This window comes from Asparagus officinalis, chromosome 7 (assembly GCF_001876935.1).
Source record: "Asparagus officinalis chromosome 7, Aspof.V1, whole genome shotgun sequence".
Classification (NCBI taxonomy): Eukaryota; Viridiplantae; Streptophyta; class Magnoliopsida; order Asparagales; family Asparagaceae; genus Asparagus; species Asparagus officinalis.
In genome coordinates this window covers 75,842,337-75,863,826 of record NC_033800.1, presented here as the reverse complement: position 1 = coordinate 75,863,826, position 21,490 = coordinate 75,842,337, and the positions used below count along the sequence as shown (strand labels likewise).

Sequence of the window (21,490 nt, the reverse complement as noted above, 5' to 3'; positions counted from 1 at the left end):
CATGTTTATATGATATACCATAAACTTCAGTCACCAATCTTTCCACCCAAACTATCTAATCATGTATGATAACATGAGGACACAAATATCAAGTTTCTGAGATAATAATATATACAAGGTTATAATTTCTTCATTGATATTTACTTTTGGAGGTTGTTGAACTTCAGCTGTGCCTCTTCTTCTTTTCGATGTTGATCTTTGAACGAGTGGGCAATGATGTATATAAACATCAACCAGAGAGCCCCCCTCATCCCTTTATCTCCCAAACAAATCCCAATCTCATCACCTACCTCACCACCATGCTTTCAATCCCATCAACCAACACCCTCCCTCATCTCCCTCACTTACCTGACCCACTTCATGCTGACAATTCCATCACTACAACCTCCTTGTTTTCCTCAAGAAACAGATGAAAATCAGCTGAACAGATAAGCTGAATTTGGCCTCTTTTTTCCCCGAAATACTCCCAACACAAAACCAATCCATTAAGTTTCCAAATGTAAATACAGTTAATAGCTCAGGGTAGAAACGGATGGGGTGAGCTGAGCAGTATTGGCTGAAATTTGGTCCCCTTTTTCCCCAAAATACTCCCAACCCAAAACCAATCCATTAAGTTAGCAATTGTAAATACACTTAAAAGCCCAGGGTAGAGAAGGAAAAGCCAAAAAAATGACCCTCTAGCTTTTTGACAATATGATATTATTGCTGAATCCATGTTTGTTAGAAAATTATATCAGGTCGAGTCTTGTTCTTTATATGTTACTCTGGTAAAGGTGGAAAAGAGATTCATCAGTGTATGTCTTTTCCTTTCCAGCAACAGTTTCCTAACAGTCCGTATTTCACAATAACTATTATGATTATAATAGTTTCTTTGGATATCTCTTGTGATGTTACTAGTGAATATGTGATGATTGTCCAGTTTTTGTTATATTAGAAAAGTGTTACTGTAAATTACTTTGCCGTACTGATAAATATATTTTCATTTCAGGTATTGTATTATCTAGTTAGGCTGGAACCTTTCACGACTCTCTCTATACAATTACAAGGTGGAAAATTTGATCATGCCGACCGAATGTTTTCTGATGTTGGTGGTACTTGGAATGGTGTGCTTGAGGACATGAGTGATGTGAAGGAGTTGGTAAGAATTTCTTAAGCATAATATACCCCTTCCTTTTTCATCCTCTAACTTTAAATACAGCCAAGCTTGCAAATGCTCATCCACAATCGGATTAACACTTTTCAAATCGCAAAGCAAAAAACTTCTGTCGCCTTCATAAAATCATAAACCTCACCAAAACCGTCATGATGACCACTCCAAATAATAGACACAAGGAACATCATCATTTGCACCACCTTCACTGTACCCCAAATCATAAAATCCATGTGGAGACCAACCATAAGCCAAAACAGTAGCTGAAAGTCTATGAGGGTTACAGGGCCTTAGCCCTTAGGAACATGGAATCGCAATTAATGCATTAAAGCATAGTGACCAGATAAGTGGTGTGGACATGTGCCGTAGGAACTGGTTTATTTATGGAACTATAATCAATGGTGCTGTACATACTGACCATGAGGTTTTAAATATATATTTTTTTATTCCCGGGTGTCTCTTTCTCCGCCATTGTGGTGGTGTGGGGTGATTAGTTCATGTATGCTTGGCACTGAAAAAGGAGAGCATATTTTCACGCTAACCTTAGGATGTGGCTGTTTGATGGAGCTGTTTGGACAAAGGTGATCAATTTGGCCATCAGGGGCTTGTTATTATTTGGTTTGTTGCTCATGCTGACTATCTTTGATGTAAATGTAAGCAGAAGGGGACTTCCATTTTCTGTTTGGTGTTTTTAAGTGTGACCTTTATCTTTGTGTGCAGGCTTTATACACCAACTTTTTGTTCACATCTAATTTGTGTTCATTATGTTCTAGGTCCCAGAGATGTTTTACCTCCCTGAGGTTCTAACTAACATAAACTCAATTGACTTTGGTACTACGCAACTTGGTGGAAAGCTGGGTAAGTATGTTGATAACAAATTTGGTTATGCATTGTGGTGCCAAATGAGGTAGAAACTCAGTGAATCCTTTTTTATTTATTTTGCAGATTCTGTCAAGCTTCCTCCTTGGGCTCACAGTCCTGTAGATTTCATTCATAAGCATCGGATGGCCCTTGAGAGTGAGTATGTGTCTGCTCATTTGCATGAATGGATAGACCTAATTTTCGGGTATGTATTGTCACCATCTTTTGCTCTAGTGAGAACTTTGCTTTCCTTTAGTTGCTTCATTATCTTTGGTTACACTACTAATGACTTTTTACCAAATTTCTTGGTCAAATAAGAGCGACACTTCATTTAACGCAGTGCTAAATTATTAACTATTTCCCACACTTATCTTTGATAAACAGCGTTATTATTAATAATTGAGGTTGGGAAATTAAGAGAATATTACAATGGGAAATTAAAGATTTGGGTATAGTTGTCAACAAGCCTTAATTAGTTTTCTTGTGAAATATGAATTAACCTCAAACGTCTTTTAAAAATGATTGCCAGGAGGTGTAATATTTATTTTTCGAATAATTTAATTTCTGATTTTAATTAAATTCTGTAAAAAGGGTGCTGTAGTGTCTATTAGTGTGAACTTTCTTCCTTGTTATCTTACTGTCTGCAATAAAACTAATGAAACAGATATAAGCAGCGGGGAAGAGACGCTATTTCTGCCCACAATGTTTTCTTCTACATTACATATGAAGGAACTGTAGATATTGATAAAATCACAGACCCGGTAGGATCGAATACGTTGTTAGTTACACATTCTTTCTTCTTTATGACATTATTTACTAAATGTTTGGTTTAAAAACGTTTTCAGGTACAACAACGTGCTACACAAGATCAAATTGCATACTTTGGGCAGACGCCATCTCAGTTATTAGCTGTCCCCCACATAAGAAGGAGACCGCTTGTTGATGTGTTGCATCTGCAGGTACATCTTTCCTTCACTGCATATCTATTTCTCTTTACAAGTTTGTATACTGTATACAATTAATTATTTTTTCGAGTGCTTGATGTTTAGCTACTTTCTTAGTAATGGTGCTCTTTTTACTTTTAATTAGTATCATGATGAAATGTTTCAGGGGTTTGAATTGATTAGTCTACTTGCAGAGCTTCTCATAGGCACTTCTTTCTCAAATAATTTTTGTTTTGATATAGTCTCCCCTTAGGTTTAAATGGTTCACTCTTCTATCCGCAGCGTAAGATTGTTGGTTGTCAAGATAGGTAAAAAAAAATTGGGCTTGACATTTGTTGAGCATATGTTTCTTTAAGCCAAGCTTCTAGAGAGTTTGTTATATTGTATGCTTATTCTAATGAAGAGATGTCATGCACTTTGTGAAGTACAAGGGATAAAGGGGCTGCCATTGACCAGGCATACTTACCTAAACTTTACATGTGTGCAACCGAAGTATGGTTATCTGCTGGTTTAGTGCAGGATAGTGTTTTCCTGAAAGTACTGAGTCAGAGCTAGTTTGAGTTGCAGCCCGGTTCTTTCTAGAGACAAACTGGCCTGGTTGCCAAATGACATTAAATCAAGTAGCTTATATCCTGATGCAAACCAAGCCAGACCCAAATACACTTTCAAGTCATTTCTTTACTTTTAAAAAACCATAAGTAGGTGTTTCAAAAGCCCGTCAATGTCTTGGTTTTGTTCTGAATTCTGAAGAGACAGACTTTACATTTGTGTCTCTATCCTGTCCCTATTTGATTCATTGTGATGGATCTTTGATGGACAAGGCTGACTACTTTCTGCTTGCCCCCTCTCTCTGTTTTTATTTATTTGTTTATTTATTTATTCATTACTAGTAAGACACCTTGACCAATAAAACCCTGCTGGCTATCAAACAGCTTCTGAGCAGTGGCTATCTTGCCTCATCTGCGGATAGTTGCCATAACATGCCGGGTTCTCCTAATATCAAGAGACATTGGGGCTGTTTGGTTAATGCCATATATTTATAGGAAAAATATTTCCGTGAAGAAATTGAATTCCATATATTTCCATAGTTTCCTTGGAAAACATTTTTTTGGGTCGCCATAGGAAAAAAAGGGAGGAAATGGATTTCCTTGCTTTATCTTGTTTGGGATGTGTTAAAATGTAAAAAACTAAAAATATAACCCTCAACCCTCATAGATCTTTAGAGTTTTTCTGCAGCGGTAGAGACTTTAATATAATATCAGAGCAATCTAGGTTCAAATCCCACCGGCCACAAATTTAAAGTGGATTTTAAAAAATTGACATTGTTGCATGAGTCCGAATGTTGGACTATTAAAAGGGACACTCAGCTTGCAGGGGCATATATAAAAATAGAATCCTCAATCCTTACCAAAACTTTGGAGTTTTGGTGTAGTGCTAGGGCATTTAAAATGTTGAGAAGAGAGAAAAGACAGTTATTTTTCTATGTGATTCTAATGTCCCTTAAAATAGGAATCATGAGGGTTGCATAAGTGAGTATGGATATTTATCTAATTACCTAAATATTTACATAACTAAACATTTAATAACATCTAACACTACCTCTCAAGTGGGAGCATCTATATATCAAAGATGCCCAACTTGTTACATATAAGAACAACATTACTAGATGAAAGAACAATGATAAAGCAACTAAAAAGGCTACTAGCCTGAAAATTAGTCTCAATCAAAGATAACTCAGCATAAGATGAGGCAGAATAAATTCAGACAGAGATAAGGATTTCCTTGCTTCTGTAATCTGTAGATAGCTGCAGCAACAATAGACAACTAGATCAGAAAATAGACAGACAATTAGTAGGAGAGTCTTGACACAGAATCAAGTCTCGAAAACCTATATCAAGATTAGAAGCAACCCTAGGTGGATTGGCCAGAAGCAACCCCAAACGGGTCAGCCAGAAGAAACCCTAGGCTGGTTTAGCCAGAAGAAGCAAAAGGGAAATGTAGAAAACCCTTGATCGCTTGATCTTAATTTCCGTGTCCTTTACGAGAAAGATGACAACATCAAGGCATCTTGCTGACAAGAAAAGATGAAGTTCGAGTAGAATAAACAAAAAAAGAACATACCATTCACGTGAACAGTGTTTTTAATGATGTTATGATGAACAGTACCCTGCGTTAGTATCCTCGAGGAACAGTACCATTGGGTGCTTTTCATAATGAACAGTACATCGGGCACTTTTCACAATGAACAGAAGCAAAGATTGATTTTATTTTGTTTTATTTCTTTAATTATTTTTATTGGTGGCTAGGGTTTTGCTATTGGTAAGAGTTTTTCCAGTTTCTCCTGTTTTGATACCATTTAGAGAGAGAGAAGACAGTTATTTTACTGTCTAAACCTAAATAACTAAATAACTAGTTATCCAAATACATCTAAATAGCTAAACATTTAAAAACATCTAACAGGATGAAATGAAAATTTTTGGGAAACCATGAATATAAGAGAAGTCTACTCACTATTTTAATATGAAAGTCAATTAACCGATCAACTCCTCAACAACCCCGCCTATAGTTTAAGATTAAAATTAACTTTTCCAACCCATTTCAATTAAGATTAACTTTTCCAACCCATTTCCAAGCTCATAGCTAGGAAATGTGTTTCTCAACTTTTAGGAAAAGTTGAGTTGTACTTTTCCATCGTTTTGGTCCTCCCAAACTTAAGAAAAGAAAAAGGTTCGGAAATTTTCTTGGGTGGGGTTGGAAACCCTTTTTTGTGTTTTCCACCCCAACCAAACAGCCCCATCAGCATCTCCATGAAATTCCTAAATGCAGAATTTTTTTTTTAAATTTGAACATGAGTTCTACAGTTTGTAAATGCATTAGTATGAAGCAGTGACAAGCTAGGATGTGCATCCTATGCATGAGGCTAGAAATGCATGCATTTACACCCTTGTTGAAGCATGACAATTGTAGCATCTGCATTATGTCGTGCATGCATTTTGAAGAGGATTGCACACACTTTTAGGACTATATGAAAGTGTCAAAGATGCATTATTAGAGAGAAGTCCATATGCTATGGGATCGCAAGTTTTGCCAATAGCCTTAAGTCAGTCTTTGAGAACGGGTCACCTGTCTTGTGGCTTTATAGGTATTAGAAAGGATATATTGCTATGATAGCCTTCAATTTGAAAAGCTTGTGTGCAATTTTTTTTGCTCTTCTTTCGTACTAAATGTTTATGCTGTGCATGTAATTTTGATGTCATTATGGTTATTCATGAGATCCTATAAACCTGTCCAATGGACATATAGGCAGAGGTAAGTGCTGGTAGAGTATCTCTTGTCATCATTATTTTACTCTAGTTTCCGTAGTCCTTGGAGCTCTTTTTTTGTGTAGTTTTTATTTGTTTTATTTCACCCTATTTGTCCGAAAGAACAAATTAACGCGATGCATAAGAGCAATGAGAAAATATGTTGCAGTGCAACCATTAGTGTTTCTCAGGGTTGGCAATGATTATAGCGGTCTAGCATAATGTTTATTCAAATCACGTTTTCCTTTCTATAACTTTCCAACCATAATTCTTATATAGACATGTACTTGATTAGTTGATTATAAAATTTGGTTGAGATCTACAGGTGTATTGGTTGTAACCTTCATGGTTAAACTTCAATTAAAAATGTCATTAATGTTGGAAATTAATATCAATCAACTCTACAGAAGAGTGTTATGGTTTTTAAATTGATTTTTTGAAAATTAGTTGTTTTAATGACCCAATTTCTTTTCATCTGCTGAATGTACGTACTTCTCGCCTGTGAGCTAAGCTCATGGGTAAGGTGGGAGTCTCAGGTTGAAAGCCATGCCATAGTCTTTGTTCTGACAAGAAAAGGGAAGATCTAGTTTTATTTATTCACTTTATTTTCTCTTAGTTGAATGTTTCAGAGGTTTGTCTTATTTAACTATGATTGATAGCGTTGATTCTGACTCCTTTTTGTTCTGACCCTGTCTTATTTAACTATGATTGATAGTGTTGAATTCTGATTCTTTTTGTTCTATGGTCAGACCATCTTTAGGAATCCCTTTGAGATTAAACCCTATGTGGTTCCAAATCCAGAACGCTGCAATGTTCCTGCTTCAGCTATTTATGCATCGCAAGATTCTGTCGTTGTTGTAGATGTAAACGTTCCCGCTGCACATGTGGCAATGCACAAATGGCAGCCAAATACTCCAGATGGCCAAGGAACCCCTTTCTTGTTTCAACATGGGAAGTCTGCAACAAGTTCAACAGGTGGTGCATTCATGCGTATGTTCAAAGGGCCAGCTGGATCTGGTTATGAGGACTGGCAGTTTCCTCGGGCATCAGCATTTGCTGCATCTGGAATACCAAGTTTAACTGTAGTTGCGGTGACTTGTGACAAAGAAATTATCACGGGTATCTAACTCCGTTTTCCTCATGTTTTGCCTTTCATCTAAAAGTAATTGTGTTGCTTTTTTTCTTAGGGAAATAACCAAGGTTTTAAAATTTTCAAGATTGGAAGGTTTCATTTGTTTGTGCCTTTTTTTTTGTTTCGAACATAAAATTACAAAGATCACAATAATTATAGAGAATAGGACAGTTTTGAAATTCTGGCATGCGTACCAGACACAGATAGCCTATGGTCCTCTTCAAAGGATTGAACCCAAAGCTTCTAAATCAAATTCAGTATACACTACATTCTGATCAGAATCCAGTCTGTTCATTTGATCTAATCCCTTATGGAGAGCCTAAAAACTAACATTTGAACTAATTACTTGTTCCATTCTCCTTTATGCCTCGTTCACACAAGCATGATGGTTAAAAGTAAACTAGCTTGGATCTATGACCTTTAGAAAAACAAACACATAATTTAATTGACCTCGACTTTTGAAGCCCTTGAACATCAAGTATGGTTGGCTAAGAAACCTCCTAGGCCATCATCTCAGCAACTTGCTACTAGTAGACATCTGTTTTGCGCCTGTTGTAGTACATGATGTGATAATTTTATTTTACACAATGGTCAAGCAAAATTATGATGAATAGACTGGAATTGCAATTTTGATTGCATAACACAGGTTTAAATGAAATGGTTTCGACTGTACTAATTAGTAAACGTGTACTATGCTATCCTGAGAAATACATAAATAAATAGTGTTTTCTGCTCAATGGGCTCCAACGCATCCCATGTGCCTTCTGTTTGTGGAGGTGAGTCTGCGGGCAGTAAGTCATACGTTGCGTGCCCGTCTGTATGTGTGGTTGACTGGTGTGTTCATTGTTTCATTGCGTGGGTTTTTTTTTTGGGGGCGGGGGGGTGCTGTCACCTTGCCGATTGCGGGGTGGTGGCTGTGTGGGCATGACTTCCTATGGGTTTGAATATGCCACATTTGATTCTTTTAGAAAGATGCAAGCCTTTTATTATGTCTTTGATCTTTGGTGAAGGTTCCTTATGGTATCGCTTACAGTTTATTGTTTGCACATACATTTTTCTAGAAGGTGGGAATTCACTTTCTTGTAGGTGTGGGTTATCGTCCACCTTCGTCAACATCCTCTAGATTTTATACTTCTAAGAAAGGAACAAATAACATAAAACATTCTAAATGATTTTTTGGGCTAGTGAAAAAATAGAATACTGACATTGTGTTCATGACGTTTGGGTTTTTCCTTCAGTTAGGACACATGTTGTCTCATGTCTGTTTCACTAACCTACCCGATAGTGTTGCCAGATGAGTTCTCAAGGGGTTATTTCTGTAAAAGAGTGACCAAAGTAATTTCACAAGAAAACGGGGCATGAGGCTGTATGACTTTGTTGGTGCCTCCTTGTGTGTATGCATGTGTGGATGTGCACATCCATTTCCTAGGATTAAAACCCAAAAAAAAGCTCTATTTGTTGAAAAACAATTTGCTGCAATGTGGTTGCATTTAGCTTCCTTCAGAAATTTTGGGGGTTGTCTTATTTTAGTTATAATTGCACTGCATTATATTTTAGCAAATTCACTTGCATTTCTTCCGACCTACACGGATACGGGTGCGGACATGGACATGGGCGCGGATACGAGACACGACAAAATTGTAGATATCAGAATTCGGGGACATGACTATATGTGTACTTATTAAATTTAATATCTATGCGAGATTGATATTGTTTTTTTATTTTCATGTTATGAGAACTATAATCCTTATACAATTTTTATATTTCTTTTATTGAGTAGATTATAAATTGAAAAACTGCTCGTTTTTGAACTAGATACCCGGACGACCCTTTAAAATCATACTTATAAACTAAGTATGTGCTAAAACGAACCTGTTCTAGGTCCAATGAGTTGCATAAATTTGAGGGGTGGAGTGTAAAATATACATTCACGAAGCGTATCATGAGTTTTTTAAACTAAAATATGTCCCTACATAATTGAGTACATGTCTAAATGAATTTATTCACATATTCAAGAAGCGTCCAATGAGAGTCCAAAATGGACACAGATATGAGAAGTGTCAGAGATGGATAAAGGAGCCAAGATGAAGTGTCTGGGTAACCTAGGTTCCGACTAATTGCTAGGAGTTGAACTTTTGTATGGACCTGTTAAAGTTAGAAACAGAGAAACACATTTCAAAGTTTTGATGGTCTAGTGAGAATTTTTAGAAAGTCGATGGTGCAAAATTTCTTTCTTTACAATGGAAGCATATGTATGATCTAAGCTTATTTATTTATCTTTCCAATTGAATCATATTTATGCTAGAGACTTTCATTGTCGCCTAAGTGAGGCGAAATTCAAGTTTATTTGATATTGCTACCCTACGACCATTCATTTTAAGTTTTCTGGTGGAGTGGTCTCCATCCAATATTTTTCTTTCTACTGCAATATTGAGGATAGAAATTTGATGCTGATCCTTCTGATGTTTGTAGGTGGGCATGCTGATAATTCTATCAAGTTGATATCATCAGATGGAGGAAAAACCATTGAAACTGCATCAGGACATTGTGCTCCTGTTACATGTCTTGCACTCTCAGCAGATAGTAATTATCTAGTTACAGGATCTCGGGACAGCATGGTCTTACTTTGGAAAATACATCGAGCATCACCTTCTCAAGTTACCAATATAGCTGACACTTCCCCGAAGGCTATAACAACACCGACTAGCCCTCTTGCAGGTAATAATAGCTCAAACAGAAGCTCAGAAGTTGGCAGGCCTTGTCGCATTGAAGGTCCTATACATGTCTTAAGGGGTCACCTTGAAGAAATTCTCTGTTGTGCTGTTAGTTCTGACCTTGGCATAGCAGCTTCGAGCTCCTATAGCTCAAGCGTGCTTTTGCATTCAGTAAAAAGAGGTCGTTTGTTAAGGAGGCTAGATGTTGGAGAGGCTAATGTTGTCTGCCTTTCACCGCAAGGAGTTGTATTGACTTGGAACAAGTCGGAGAATCGAGTCAGGACATTCAATGTTAATGGCCTTCCAATTGCTACCGCTGTTCTTTCTTTCCCAGGGACAATAAGTTGCATTGAAATGTCTGTTGATGGAGAAAATGTAATCATAGGAACCTCTTCTTTAAGTGAGAGAGATAGTAGTAATCTAGAAAAGGGCAAACCTCAGTCTGAAGGCACCCATTCTTTGGAGAACAAGATAGCAATTCCTGTGCCTTCAGTGTGCCTCCTTAATTTGCATACGCTGCAGGTATAACAAAAGATGAAAAAAAATTTCCTTTTATTTTCTTATTCCTCTTGATGTTCCAACCGAGCAATTCTTTGTATTGTTTTGTAGGTAATTCATAAATTGGTACTCAGAGAAGGACAAGACGTCACTGCTGTGGCTTTAAACAAGGATAACACGAATCTTTTGGTTTCAACAGCAGATAAACAGTTGATAGTTTTCACAGATCCTACTGTAAGTCTTTTATAAGTCATAAATTATCTTTGTTATCCTTTTCAAGGGTGTTCAGTTCACTGCAGTTGTCATTGCAATGCAAGTGCCGGCTGCATGCAATTACTGTCACATCATCAGTTGTAGTTGCAGTTACTTGGCAAAATTTTAATGTTTGCACCTCCAATTGCAATGCATATGTTTTTCTTGGGATATTGCGCTTTTTTGGATTTCTGTTAAAGGATTGACTATAACCAAGAGTTGTAAGTTAAACCACTTTGTTATTCAAAAGATTGTAATTCTGACATGCGCATAGCTACATGGTTTGTGGTATGTAGCGGGTCGTCGTACGAATTCGGGTATGCAAGGGGTAGCTTGCTTCGATACGCACATTCGATATAGGATACAATGTAATTTTTTTTGGTTACGCTTATCATTTTTCAAAGTGTATAGCAGAAAATATAAAACTAGAAAATTAATTATGCATTTCAATATTTTTTCATACAAAATACTTTAATACTTCATTTTTATAGTTTTTGAATACATAAAACTTAAAATATTAAATATTAGACAACCTCTTAATAAATTTTTTTCTATTTTGCAACTTTCTTCCCCTTTACATCAAATGCATCTTCTGCTAATTCGGAGCCCAAACAATTCCATCTAAGCTCCTCCAACTTACTTGAAGAGTCATTGCGATCTAAATTCCATCATTTATGTGGACCAACTTTGTAATTCTCACAAAATCGTGAGGAGGTGAATGTTTGAATGGATGAATACTAACTTATTTGCCCTTCCACTATTAAATCTATTCCTTTTCACACTATGTATGTAGGAATAAGTACTCCAATTTTTCTTAGCTGAAGAGCTACTAATAGACCGGGACGAAAATCTTCTTAACAACATTAGTTAAAGAAATAGTGATCTAGAATTAGTTATTAACTTTGGATAACTTTCACTTACTGAAAGAATACTTTCAATTATATTATCAAAATATATAAAAAATCCAAGTGCATGTGCATGAGAACAGACTTGTAAATCAACTTTGGTCCCCTCATACTTAGTAAACGGTACGCTAATTTTGGGGAATCAATTCGTGTACCGGAAGGAATCAGTTCATAAATGTATCGGGATTCGGTGCGCATGAACTATTCGACCGTTTGAGGGGGTCCAAGGAATCGCGCAACTATGGACTTGTGTCCAAATTTGCATTTGGTAGCCATAACCAAACTACAAATTACAAATTATCTTTGTACTACAATGAAGTGTTGGATCTGAGTCATAAATTTTGATATCAACATACGATGAAGGGCCAAGGTTTTAAATATCGAATATCGGAGAAATATCAAATATCAGAGAAATATTGGATGACCAAAATTCATATCGGAATGCGGATATTGGGGACATGTGGTAAATATCGGAATGCCATAACGGATGTTTGCATATATAGTATAATGCACTAAAATGCAATCTTAACATACTTAATAAATCTAAGCATAAAAATGTAAATAATATATGTCTAGGATCACTAATCAACCTTTACAACAAACAAAAGTACAAATCAATGTTGCAGCATTTTGTCTAATTTTTTAGGGAAAAATGTCATTTGATATAATGAGAGAATCATGATATCTCGCCCAAAAATTATCAAACGTGATATATTGTTTTGCGACAAGACATAAAAGGATATATTGATCAACATATCGGTTGGTTTATCGGCCATATCGGGGATATATCACCCAAAATAGCCAAAAAACGGTAAATGATATTTAGAGACCATATCGATTATGGCAAGCCCCGTAAAAGGATAGATCGGGCCTTGTTGGGGATACTTAAAATAATGTGAAGGGTCCAACACTTCTGTTTCCTGTAGTACAAAAAATTGTTTGGGATTTGTAGTCTAGTCAGAATTATCCATTTGCGGAAGTTGTAAGCTGATAACTCCATTTATTAGTCACAGAAAATCATTAACTTTTATTTGTAAGTCCCATGATGCAGGCATAGCTGATGGGATGTTTGATCCCTATACATGCATTATGAGATTATACCTTTATAAGAAACTGTGTACATTATCATCTAAATATTTGTTGATATTTGGTCTTTGATGTTGTTTTCTTGCAGTTGAGCTTGAAGGTAGTGGATCAAATGCTTCGGCTTGGATGGGAGGGCAGTGGGCTTACTATAAATAAAGTGTTGAACAGTTAGATTTGTATATTGGAGATCCTTCGTAGCCAGCCCCAGATTAATCGCAATGCAGGAAAGGATTTCAATGTACTGAGATACATGATATAGTTGGAGATATCATGTACTGAGATACATGATATAGTTGCAATACATGTTGTAAAGAGAAGAAAGTAATAAGTTCAGGAAAAGTGGCTAGAGGTGAGCAAATGGAAATTTTGTGAGCTAATCATTTTGTATTTTTTTTCCCTTGTAAAGAACACTTTCATTATAGATAGCAATTGTTGTGGGGTGGTAAATGTTTTTGTTCTCTTTCCTCTGTAATTTCATTTTCAAATAATATGAGTTCTTTGCTGTTGCATAAGCAGTATTGTTGTGCAAAGATAATGTGGTTTATTTATAAAGGTGACTACTAGCTCTATGACTTGCTATTGTCTTCGTTTTGCAAATTGGTTACTGAAGGTCTTGCAATTTTCTATTGTTGGTGACTCTTTTATGATGGAATAAAATTTAATTGATTTATTGTAATTTAATTGAATGCTGATTGTATGTCCCTTGGGCCTTTCTTGTGACACATTGGTGATATAATTAACAAAAATCATGGGTTATGTAGTCTTTAATATTTATGAATTTTGAAGTATACATGTTTAATTGTCATTTAATTGAAATTAATAAAAACTGACAAAAATTGTGAGCTATAACCTCATGTAAATAGTAAATTTTTATGAACACATTTTATTTTTATTTGGTCAAAATGAACATGAATTGCAAAAATTATGGGCTACGAAAATTTTGTTTTTTGAACTATGTATATTAAATTGTCATTTGATAGGAATGAATAAATGTTTGACAAAAATATGGTCGTAGCTAATGAAAAATCACAAATTTTTACATATGCACTTAATTACCATTTAGTAGAAATGACTAAAACTGGAAATAGTGGAATAGAGCGCAGGAAAATCATGAAATTTTAACTAGGGGAAATAAAATTATCATTTGGTGGAGATGAATGAAAATTAGGGGCGCTAAATCGTATTCGTATCCGAGAAAATATCAGTAACAGTATACGTTACGATACGAATATGGTTATTCAAATTTATAACTGATAGGATATAGTTACAAATATGGTAGTAAAATACTCGTAATTGTATTTGAAATATCCTAATACATATTAGTCATACTCTTACGATAGTTTCGATTCTTAGATCATGGATTTGCGGTTAATTTTGATGATCAAGATGTCTAATCTTAACTTTTCAAGTATAACGAACATATTAACGAACTTTTTTATATCAAATGATTTATGTTTTTCTTGATTCTATTCAGTTTTCTCATTTCCATTTTGTATATGCATGCATATTCGCTTATATATATATATGCATGTATATCCGTAACTGTATCCAAATTTAGCAAATATGGATATAAATTTTCCTTACCGAGGTATATTCATATTTGTATCCATATCCGAGATGGGTAAGCGAATATGAATACGGTAAGCATCATATCCTAGGCATCCCTAATGAAAATTGATAAAATCATGAAATGTTTATGTACATATACATAATTTCCATTCAAATGAAACAGAAAAAAAAACAAAAATTATGGATTATAGTCCACGAAAATATCAATTTTGATGTACACATAATTAATTTTAATTTGGTTGAAACAAATATTATAAAAATCGTGGTGCCCATGAAAATCATGAATTTTTTGAACTATGAGTACTTAGTAGCCGTTTGGTGAAATGACTAGAAATTGATAAAAATTATGAGTTATAACTCATGAAAATCGCAAATTTTGATGTACACATACCTAATTTCCATTCAAACAAATAAATGCTAAAATCGTTGGATACAACTTATGAAAAGCATGATTTTTAAGTTCTACGTACGTAGTAATTGTCATTTGGTATAAATGAACATAAATTGACAAAATTATGGGTTATAACCCATAAAAATTATAAAATTTGATATATACATACTTAATTTCTATTTGGTCAAAACATACAAAAGCTGCAAAAGTTGTGGGTTATAGCCCATGAAAACATAAGTATTGAACTATGCATACTTAATTGACATTTGCTAAAAATTCACAAAAATTAACAAAAATTGAAGGTGGTAGTAGGTAGAAATCATTAATTTTGATGGACACATACTGAATTTCCATTCAATTGAAATGATAACAAATTGTTAAAATCGTGGGTTATAGCTCCTCAAATCATAAATTTTAAACTAGTTGCACCTAATTGCAGTTGCAAGAAAAGAAGAAAAATTGACAAAAATTGTGGATTATAGCTATGAAAATCATAATTTTTTATGTATACATATGCAACGTCCCTTCAATCGAAATGTACAAACATTACAAACATATGCAACATCCATTCAATCGAAATGTACAAACATTACAAACATCGTGGATTATAGCACATGAAAACGTGAATTTTGAATTAGACGTACTTATTTGCCATTTAGTCAAAATGAATGAATAAAAATCATGAGTTATAGCGCATAAAAATCGCAAATTTTAATGTACACATATTTAATTTCCATTTGATCAAAATGAATAAAAATTGCTCAAATCATGTCTTATATGACACATGAAAATAATAAATTTTAAACTATTGGTACTTAATTGTCATTTGATAGAAATAAACAAAATTAACAAAAATCATGACATAGCCCATGAAAATCACAAAATGTTAATGTACAGATACTTAATTTTCCTTTTGTCGAGATGAAGAAAAATTGTAAGAAATCGTGGGTTGTAGCATATGAAAATCATATCACAACCCGTTTTTCCTGGCATTTTCTATGTGGTTGCGTTTATATGCAAACAAATCAAGAGAATAGATTAAACAAACAGCAGCAAACAAAAATGTTAAGTTCCATTAACGAGGTTCACTTCCATCCCTTGATCCTGCACTGCAATTTATTGTCACCTTGAATAAGCAAACATATAGAAATCTAACATTAGATAAGTATTTTTTTTATTATTTATATAAATTTGACTCTATCAAATGCTTAATAACTTTGAAGTGAACATTATTGCCCATTGTAATGGAAACCCTCGGCTCAGTCATATATGATATTCAGATATCTGAGCTTTCTTTTCATTTATTAAAAAAACAATTTATCTTGATTTTACAGAGCAAAATAGAGCTTTTTAAGTTGGAAAGAAACAAGTTAAATTTATCTGAACTAAAACAAGAATCGATTATGAGGAACATAAGCAGAGTTGAGGTAAAATAAAGCAAAATAAAGTAAAATAATGTGAAAATGACATTCATTAAAAAATCATCTTATCAAAATGTTTTAAAGCGTTACAACACGGATTTTTTTCGTACCAACTCTTGCATACTCCATCCCTGGATCGCATTTAGGATTTTTGTGGAGTAGAATATATTCAAGGGACCAACATGATAGCCCTCATTTATCTCTATAATGTCTAGTTTAAAAACAACCTATTTAGTAGCAATAGTCAAATCTCTTCGTGCCTTCCCCTCTTCTCATCGGTCCCTATCTTGAACTAGTGCATTCTATTGTTCTCTCCATCTCCGAATATTGCATTGTCTAGCTTTACATCCGCTCAAAATTAGGTAAGAAACCTACCCACTAATATTATATTTTTGGGGAATTTGCTTTCAGCCTCCTTTTCTGAATTTTTTGAACCCCACCCCAACCCCCCCCGGTGGATCAACACCTTCTGTGAAAAGCCCCATTAACCGACCTTTTTTACTCTCCCCCCAATGTTATCTCAGGCGCATTGAGGCAAACGCCTTGGGAACTGGGCACTTCGGGGTATTTGAAATACGTACACCCCGTACCGGGCGCATCGCACAAATGAGGCACGCGCATAGTTGCGCCTCACTACTCTGCACTGACTATTTCTACTACGTCTTCTTGTTCCTATTCTCGTACCTTCTCTTTTGCCTTTATTTTCTCATTCACTTTCTCTTGTTCCTCTATTATTGTTGTCTACTCCATCATCTTTTATCTCATTTTCCCCTTTTCTCTCTCTTGTTGTTACTACTTCTATATCTAAAAAACTAGAACATTGATTAAGAAGTCACAAACTACTATTCCAAATATTATGACATAAGTTATTAATAATGTTGGTAATTATGAATGTATGATTTTATAGCAAATGTTCTTTTATACATCTCAGTGTGATTAATTAATTAAAATATTGAAGGGCAGAGTTAAACTGAGATTAATACTCTTTTAACTAGCTATAAGATTATGAAGTAAGACTCTATTTTGTAATTTGATAAGTGAGGTTTCTATCTTGGCATATTTTTTAACAAAAAGTCATAAACATGTTTCTTGTTTAATTTGATATATGTATCAACTAATTTTATTTTTGTTATTTATCTTGCTTCATTGAGGACGCACATTGTCTTGCGCTTAGCGCATGAGTGCATAAGTGGACTTTGCACATCGTACTGTGTCTTGCACCTTAATAACATTGCTCTCCCTTCTTCTCCTCCTTCCTACTTTTTCTCCTGAAAATATCATTATCTTCAACTTCTCATCTCTTCACCCTCTTCAACCCCTCACCTCTTTACTTTTTTTCACCTTTGTATTCCTCCCTCCTCTCCTCCTCCATCCCCCACCTCAGCCAACATTTAGCCCCCTCCTCTAACTTTTTTTGCTCTCATCCTCTCTTCATCTTCCATCTTCACCTTCACCCTCACCCTACCTACTTCCTCATCTCTCGTCCACTTTGGTCTCATTCACATCTGCTCTCGTCCTTCTCTATCTTCATCTTTGCTCTCGTCTTCTCTGTTAGGACCTTGTTCGTACAATTTCTTTTGTTTGAATAATAACAAATGTTCATTTAAGTCTAACTTGTAATTTGAGATGATTTATGCAGGCTTATACAAGTTAGAATCGAGGTTGAGATTAAAAGGAATAAACATTATCTCAAAATGTGATTTTTCATTTAGACTCATCTATGAGCAAGCGATCATCGATGGGCAATGTTCCTCATCGATGAACCTACTGCAATTTTATTGATTTTTTAACCTCCCATCGATAAAATTTTTTACAGAGACCACTTACTCATCGATGGGCAAAGGAGAAGCCCATTGATTTGAAGCTCACTCCATCGATCCAGAAATTATAGAAGCATGTTACTCATTGATGAGGACTTGACCCGTAAATGAGTACACTATCCATTAATTAGCAAGTTACCACTGATGAGTAGATTGCCTATCGATGAGCCTAAATTGTTTTTCAGCCTTTGAGATTTAACCTCGGCTGCTCATTGCTACTTGGATATACATTTTTCTAAACATTTTTCTATCTCATTTTTGATAGACCTCCTATACCTAATTCAGAGATGAAAGAAAAAGATAGAGGGAGAGAAGAAAAGCTAGGGATTCAAGAAGACGATGAAGAGATCTCATCATTGCATGTGAGGAGCTTATCAAATCACTATCGATGTTGTTCTTCATGTTTCGATCATCAACCTTTCGAGGAGTGCTACCCTGAGATCAATCTTTGATGCCATTCTTCCAAATCTACAATCAATTACTTAACTAAAGGGCAGCAAGATTTTTTTTTAATTTATCCCTAAATGATATTCTTATTGTTAGTTTAAACTTACTTTTACACCATACTCAAGTCGGTATGAACTGAGAGTTTATGGTATACTCAAGCTAGAGTGAATTGAGTGTTCACTAGTGGGGATCTAGGGTTCTACTATGTGAGAGTGTGATTAGTGTAGACGACTAGTTTAGGGTTAAACTAGGAAGCAATATTGTAATACCTTGCTAGATTGAGGTTTGTATTCCAGAATCTCTCATATAGTGTGAAATCCCCTCCTGTCGTGGAAGAAGAGTGGAGATAGGATTTATCTGAATTACTATGAAAATCTTTATGTTTGAATTTGTGGTTCCTTAACATTTATTTTACATATATTTTAGCTGCATAACTCTATAATTATTTTAATCCATGGAAGTATTTATGCAATGTTGGATTTAAATCTAATTAAATCTATTTGTGGGCACATATGATTAATATGTGTGTATTGCTATCTTTCAGGATAACCCACTAAAATGATCAATTAGTTTGAGTTAATGGGTATTTAAATAAATCATGGGGTTATATGTGCAGATACCAGGTTGTAATTATAATTTGACGAGGGGCCAAATTACAAATGTACAACACCTATATATATAGGGTTATAGTCCCTAATTTAGGGTTAGCCACTCCCATTCTCTTATCCTCATCTAAAGAGATCTTAATAAGAGAAACTCTAAGATTAGAAGATCCAAAACCCAACTCAAGTCCAATCCATGGATTTAGGTATAAGCTTCCGCTCTTAATGTTTAATCTCTATGATTTAATCACGTTTAGTTCTAACAAGTGGTATCAGAGCCACCGTGATTTGTTCTAAGAGATTAAGTTTAAAATTAGGGTTCTTTGATCTTAATTTGTGGTTTATTCAGAACTGTTCATGGATGAACAGTAACATTTTTGATTTTTTTCTGATGAACAGTAAAGATTTCTTTTTGTTGGTTTTTCCTTCGATTTTTTTTGGGATCTGGATCAAGAAGTTATCTTTCGATTATGGATCTGGTTTTTGAAATAAAATCGAGGAATTTTTGGATCTATTTTGTTTCATCGTCGGTCCTGTGCTTCTCGCCGGCGAAGTATCGCTGGCGGCCTCGCTTTCGACTCCGACGGCGACGGCGGCGTCAGGAAACCCTAGGGTTTCGACCTTGGGTACAGGAGCAATGACGGTGACGGTTTCAGAATGAAACCCTAAGGGTTCGTGTATGAAAACGTGCGGGAATTAAGGAGGTGGTTACCTTAATTTTTTGGCGAGGCTTGAAAGCTTCAAACGAACTTCGCGTTCGTTCTAAGGTGAGCCTCGTGCTCAATTCAAACGAACTTCACGTTCGTTCTAAGGTGAGCCTCGCGCTCAATTCAAACGAACTTCGTGTTCGTTATCAAGTGAGCCTCACGCTCAATTCAAGTCGAACCTTGCGTTCGTTCTCAAGTCTAACTCTGCATTCATCCTCAGGTGAGCCCTGTGCTCAATCCAAACGAACCTCGCGTTCGTTCTCAAGTTGAACATCGCGTTCATTCCCAGGACGAACCTCACGTTTGAAGTCAAGAGAACTTCGTGTTCACTATGGTTAAGCCTCGGCTTTTCATATTAAATTATGGATCCATTTTGGTATACTTAATTTATTCAATTAAGTTATGGGCCCTAATTAAGCTATGGAAAATTCTTCTAATTCAAATTAAAGTTGTTTAATTTGAATTAATTTTGGTAGTTAATCAATTATTCAAATAATATGACGCTAAAATATTAAGTTGTCTCTCATTCCAAATGACTAATTGAAACAAGATATTGCCAAAGTAACCTCTCTTGTGTAGGTTGTTCATGAGGGATGCCAGATGTTTGTGTGTATATTTTCGCGTAAATATTTAATTGGCCCAAAGGAAGGTTAATATTTATTTAGACCGCATACACATCTGTGATGATAAACATGTGACAATTATAAGGTTTACATATGAATAGTGAATCGATCCAAAGATAGTTTCATTATTTGACATGTGTTATTGTCAGTGTTTGATTGTTGCAATAAGATATCACTTGCAATTAATATTACTATCCAAAGACTTGATATTAATGTTGTACCAGATATCTTGGATGGGATTTGTCATTATTTGAAATTTATTGATTACTAATTATGGTTATTAATGTGAGCATTTTTTGTTTTTCAGCTAATGCATCTGCTGCAACAATTTTTGCTAACATCAACTCAATTCCCATGCTAAATGGGATAAATTTTAAGGTTTGGAAAGAGAACATATTAATTGTTCTTGGTTGTATGGATCTAGACCTTGCATTAAGAACTGAACAACCTCAACCTCTCAATGCGGATAGCACTCCTGATGCAAAGAAGGAGTATGAGAAGTGGGAGAGTTCAAATCGCATGAGTCTTATGATCATTAAGCGCGGCGTTCCGGAAGCCTTCAGGGGCATAGAATCCGAAGGGATTACTAAGGCTAAAGATTTCCTTGCCGAAATTAAGAAATGTTTTGCGAAAAACGATAAGGTAGAAACAAGCACGCTTTTAGCTCGCTTGATTTCAATGAAGTATAAGGGCAAAGGAAATATCAGGGAGTACATTATAGAAATGTCTCATATTGCTTCAAAACTTAAGGCACTTAAACTCGATCTTTGTGATGAGTTATTGGTGCATCTGGTTTTATTATCTCTTCCTGCACAGTTCAGTCAGTTCAAGGTCAGTTATAACTGCCAAAAGGAGAAATAGACTCTAAATGAGCTCATTTCATACTGTGTGCAAGAAGAAGGCGGGTTGAAGCAAGATAAGACAAAAATTGCTCATTTGGCTTATGCCTCTAAGGATAAGAGTAAGAAAAGAAAGAATGATAATAAAGCTGCTAAGGGTCCAGTTCAGAAGAAACAACATAAGGATGATCATGGTTGTTTCTTCTGTAACAAGCCTGGACACGTAA

The 21,490-nt window shown here is 35.2% G+C and overlaps 1 protein-coding gene across 1 annotated transcript in view; it reads left to right on the top strand.

Annotated features, from left to right (window-relative positions):
• The window catches only part of LOC109846927 (BEACH domain-containing protein C2-like), an 86,983-nt gene extending 73,564 nt beyond the window's left edge, over nt 1–13,419 (top strand). Inside the window, exons 25-33 of the mRNA XM_020416166.1 lie at nt 989–1,138; nt 1,924–2,008; nt 2,096–2,216; nt 2,676–2,772; nt 2,857–2,970; nt 7,007–7,376; nt 9,862–10,625; nt 10,713–10,835; nt 12,933–13,419. Coding sequence (XP_020271755.1) covers nt 989–1,138; nt 1,924–2,008; nt 2,096–2,216; nt 2,676–2,772; nt 2,857–2,970; nt 7,007–7,376; nt 9,862–10,625; nt 10,713–10,835; nt 12,933–13,016 — 1,908 coding nt within the window. The 3' untranslated portion in view covers nt 13,017–13,419. The remainder of the gene's footprint in view (nt 1–988; nt 1,139–1,923; nt 2,009–2,095; nt 2,217–2,675; nt 2,773–2,856; nt 2,971–7,006; nt 7,377–9,861; nt 10,626–10,712; nt 10,836–12,932) is intronic.